This window comes from Dermacentor silvarum, chromosome 5, assembly GCF_013339745.2.
Source record: "Dermacentor silvarum isolate Dsil-2018 chromosome 5, BIME_Dsil_1.4, whole genome shotgun sequence".
Lineage (NCBI taxonomy): Eukaryota > Metazoa > Arthropoda > Arachnida > Ixodida > Ixodidae > Dermacentor > Dermacentor silvarum.
This window is the reverse complement of record NC_051158.1, coordinates 150836408-150841498: the sequence shown is the minus strand read 5'-3', so window position 1 is coordinate 150841498 and position 5091 is coordinate 150836408. Positions and strand designations below refer to the sequence as shown.

The 5091-nt window shown below is 47.0% G+C and overlaps 1 protein-coding gene across 1 annotated transcript; it reads right to left on the bottom strand.

The window, feature by feature from the left end:
- Nucleotides 1-331: 331 nt before the first annotated feature.
- Nucleotides 332-1462, bottom strand: LOC119454486 (leukocyte elastase inhibitor B). Its single transcript, XM_037716402.1, has one exon. The coding sequence runs from the start codon at nucleotides 1460-1462 to the stop codon at nucleotides 332-334; it is 1131 nt and encodes a 376-aa protein (XP_037572330.1).
- Nucleotides 1463-5091: the final 3629 nt, after the last annotated feature.

Sequence of the window (5091 nt, the reverse complement as noted above, 5' to 3'; positions counted from 1 at the left end):
GTAGCTAATAATTTGCTATCGCAATCGATGCTTCGCCTTTCGGAAGAAACTGCGACGCCTTTTTTATTTTATTTTTTATTTCTACTGCTAATATAATCTGGCAGACGTTCGACTTTCGTCAGGTTAGTCAAAAAATTCGTGTATGCTTTTTTTCACATCTTATTTTTTTCTACATTAGCACGTCAATATGAATCTAAATACTCTTAAATGAGGTATGCACGTCCTTGCGTGCAACATAAAGCTTTCCTCGATGAGAAATAATACAACAAATTTCGCTTTCCGTATACGCTGTACGAAAATTTGGCACCGCGGACCCCCATGTTGCCTGTGCTCATGGCCTCCGCACAGAACCTAGACAAATTATCACATCCGGGTCGTTGCCCTTGATAAGGAACATGAACGGATGGTCGACGACAAATCGCGTGGTGTAAAGGGGTATCGTTGCACAACACGCCGGCCTCGTCAGGGCGCTCCAACACGCCGCGTCCATGCCTCCCTCGTCGACCTGCACGAACGTCTTGTGAACCACATTAGCGACCGCCGGCCGCTCAGTCTCAAATATACCCGACAGGTCAGCGCAGCCAGGAGCGAACACCTCCTTCGCGCCCAGGGCGCTGAGGCTGTCCTTCAGCAGTATGCTGCTATCGAGTTTGAACTTGGGAAGACTCAGTTCCACATTCATGACCATGTTGAGGCTGGACAGAAGCGCGCAGAGCCTGGTGAGAGTTAGTCTCTCCTGGAGAAGACCGAGTCCATCCGGGGCATCTGGAAGGACGACGACCATGGACACCTTCAGACCTCTGCATGGGATCTCCAGGGCCCTCGCCCTCAGAGCATCTGAGTGTCCCAGCCTGTAGGTACGCTCCTGGTAAAGCATGTCTACCACGACGCTGTTCCCGGAGTCCACGTGAAACTCTTGCGGTCTGGTATTTCTCCACTGGAAGGGAGACTGCCAGAATCCCTGGACGTAGACGGCATTCAACAGGATCGACGCTGTATCGGCGTCGACGATTCCCGGCGGGAGAAGTTCCCGAATCTTGGAGGTCGTCTCCTGCGATATCCACGCGTTCGCTTCCTGCCGCGCTGCTTCATGGCTTTTCCTGAAGTCGACACACTTGAGAGTCGTCCCGAAGAAATTTTGCAGAAGGGAGATGTAGCCGGCTTGCACCGGAAGCTGCTTCTCGCTGTATATCCGGCTTGCCACGCAGAAGGAGGCCTCGGGAGCGTATGTAGTCAGGTCGGCGAGAAGCGCAGAAAAATAGTCGCGCAATTTATCGACGCTCGCCTTTACATTGAGCAAGCCGTACAGTTCCTTGGCAGTTTTGCTGCGGGCGCCAGCGAGCAGCATGGAGATCGCGGAGGCGATAATTATGGGCGAACAGACGACGTTATCAATCTGGTTGTTTTGGCACAGGACTTGCTTGTACAGACGCAAGGAGAACTTCAGCAGGGAATCGTCCATGGTTTGAGACTTCATGCTTCCAGTGCTGAAGAGGAGGAAAGCAATGCAGCCAGAAGTTGAACTTGCGACGTTCTTCATAAAATGCGAAGTATACATAGTGAGATAGAGTATGAACGTTCAAGAAACCAGAAACAAAATAGAGGAATACTTTTCACTTCACATTATGTTGATTTGGGGCCCAAATTATTATTTTTTTCTTTCTGCCTCTCTTGTCGATGGATTCATTATTACTGGATGTTTCACGAGTTCAATGAGTACAGCAGCAATAGCAATGTCCATATACTGAGTGTCCAACTATCAAGCGCCAACATTTAAAAATATGCAAATGCCACGTAGCTGGACGGAACCAAGGTAATGTTTTTTGCAATTGCTTGGAAATACTGAGACTATTTTTTGCATCCAGCCTAATTTCCTTATTAGTCCTAATTAACTAATCAACTTCTCAAATATTATAATTAGATAAAAAGCGTCAATTAGAAAATTGTAGAGCAACATGAGAAGGTCCCTATTCAGCTTTCTGTTGGTAATACGGGCTACATAAAAAAAGTGTTTTTCCGAGCGTGAAAGAAGCCCGGGAACTCACGCAAGGTTATCGTGTGTGCGCATGTGTGTGTGTGTGTGTGTGTGTGTGTGTGTGTGTGTGTGTGTGTGTGTGCGCATGTGTGTGTGTGTGTGTGTGTGTGTGTGTGTGTGCTGTGTGTGTGTGTGTGCGTGTGTGTGTGTGTGCGCGCGCTCGGCCTAGTTCGATTTTCATCAGTAAAAATCGACATTGTATTTCATAGCAGCGAAAAACTGAACTCACGAAGGTTCACGTACTTTTACTGAACAAATGCAACAAAAACAAACAGAAATACTTTACAATCCTTGACGTCACACTGACGCACAAGCCTTGGGTTATAGCGTGAAATTCATAAATGATACTTCGAGCACCATTTTTTTTTTCATCTAATAGCTATTACCGTGAAATCAACGAAAGTATAATTCTTCAAGAATACTTTAATAATCTAAATTGAATCAGTGTCCTTTAAGAATGCGAAAGGAGAGATTACCTGATTTCCTCTATACTACTCTTAACATATAGCATTCTATGTCATTAAACTGTCACAGGCAGACGCTTTCAAAATACCTGACGTCACGGAGAGGCCCGCGAGCTAGTGCGTAAACTCCATGAGGTGTCGCCACTAGACTTTCGCTTTTGCATTATTTATGGCTTTCCGAACCTCGGTTCACGCAAAGGCTGAACTTTTTTGTTTATGTAAGAGAAGTTCAATTTATCAAGCAAATTTAACGTGCTATTGTTCTTTAGTTTCCGTCTTAATCTGCTGGCAATACCAATACCACCATCCTTCGGACATCTGATTTTGACGTCCCACCGCAGGACATCAAAATCGTTCATTTTGACGCTGTACAAGGGCTGCCGTAAAACAGAGGAAGGTAACCAAAAACACTAGTTTTCTAGTGAGAAACATGCAAATGACACCTAAACCGGGTCGACGATGAGAGAAGTACTTTGCGATGGACCTGTACGTATTGACTTGACGTGGCAGCGCTAAATGGCCGGAGCGAAGAGCAAGAGACAGACGTTATATTTCCTTTACAAACGAAACGGTTCTTCCAAGAACCCTAAAATACCCAGAGAAAACACTTGATCCGTAGAACAATCGAATCATGTCCCAATACCCATGCACCGTTTCGGAGAGAAATAAGACATGCGCCGGACGTAGTTTTTGATATCCTATTACGGATGTGGCAAGCATGTCGCACATGGACCTGTTTCAGATATCCTACCACCGACGTCCCAAATTTATGCCACATGGACTTTCTTCGGCATACGCGTGAATATTTATCGCCCATTTGAGGGCTTTGTGTTTGAGTTTCCACGAAAGAGAATTACGTTTTCTCGAAGTTATCATGTCTGGAGCTCTTGTGTACGTCGTACTTTACGAGTTTTCGGACGCAATTTACTTTGAAAACTTCAGTTAGTTCAATAAGCCACTTGCGCTTGAGGAAGACATAGAAGGACGAGGAGTACACTGCACTTGCGCACTCGTGCGGGCGCGCGTAATACGTGAACGCAATGCACCTATTTTTTTATACGTGGCCGCCCTCCCCTTTGCGTGTGCTGCGAACATAGCAGGCATTGCAACCACTGTGCAAAAGGCGCTGATATTATGTCCGTAAAATATACGCATCACGTCCTCATGATTTGCCTCGCGGACATGCAAGGGATTACCGCAGGGCCCGGAAAGTGTGGCCAAGCTATCCAATAAGGGAGGTCCGCAGGACGTATTCGACACGTCCATGAGATATCCATGTCCTGCCATTGAATGTCCAAAGGATGCTCATGGGAAGTCAATGCTGTCAGTGGGTTGGTTCACAAAGCGTATATGCGATTGGATTAAACTGCTAACCTTGAATTTGGCCGCCGCCGTCGTCTTGCCCTGATCAGCCCGCTGTAGTTTTTCTTATCCTTTCATGGCCTGACTCATACCCACTATATGGCAAACTGGCAAATAATCGGGCACATAAAGCAGAATAACCATATGCTTTAATGAAAATCCACTTGAAAGGTTTTATTATTGCTTAAAAATAAACGGCGCAATTGAGGCGACATTGGACGTTTCAGGTGCGACAATGTAAATCGTATATAGCACGAAACGAGAAGCATAAAACATGACGCAAATGAATTCTGCAGAAACAATCGACGATGACTGTCAATGTAAGAGAACCGCCGAACGATTCTGCAAAGCGGTTCGCTTTATTAAAGAAATGACGTGCTTCAAGGCGTGAATTTGTTGTAGTGAGGTATTTAGGGGGTAGCGTTTCTTCTTGTATTGCGTATTTCCGCAAACAGACAAAGCCTTTAACCTGTGCATTTGCAGCGGTAACATAGGTGGCTATACACATAAGCCGATTCTTCGCATCTGTTGTCTCCAGCGGGGCGAGCTTTGGCATGGAAAGCGACTGCCGTCCTCGTGTGCCGCTGACCGGAGCCCTCTCCTCCCTCAGCTGCCACAGGGGAAGAGGCGGTAGGAGAAGAGGAAGATGGCTGTCCTTCCCGAACGCTCCACCACAGCATCTACACCTTCACACGCCGTGCGTCTCAAAAAATGTTGCAGTTTCGCCCGAAAGGCAAAGCATCGATTGCGACAGCAAATTAGTGGAAAGCTACACGAAGCAATGATAGTAGTTTATCGGCCGTGTAAACTTGTAAACATTCTCTTACTTACTAAATTACCAAGCACGCGGTGGAACGCATGCACAGGTAAACATGAACACATCTCGCTCGATGACCGCGGAAACTTGCTTTCAAAACGCTGGAGTGAGGAGGCGCGGCGGCATCAGCGAACGAATCGACCTTCGTGCCGTCTCTCGCTTCAACACGAACTAAACGTTTAAAGCACAGCGCGTACGAAGCTACCGGCACTAGTAGCACTTTGGCCACATGGCAGATCGTGTTAAAGATGACACCTGCGCAGGCGCGCACTTTTTCCACGTTTCAGGTCCCTTTCAGGATACGGCGCCCGCGAGGCCGCGCCGTAAGCAGCAGATGCCGCGGCCTGGATTTGATCCCGCGCCCGCGGGCTTACCAGCGCAACACCAACGCCACTATTTATTTATTTATTTTA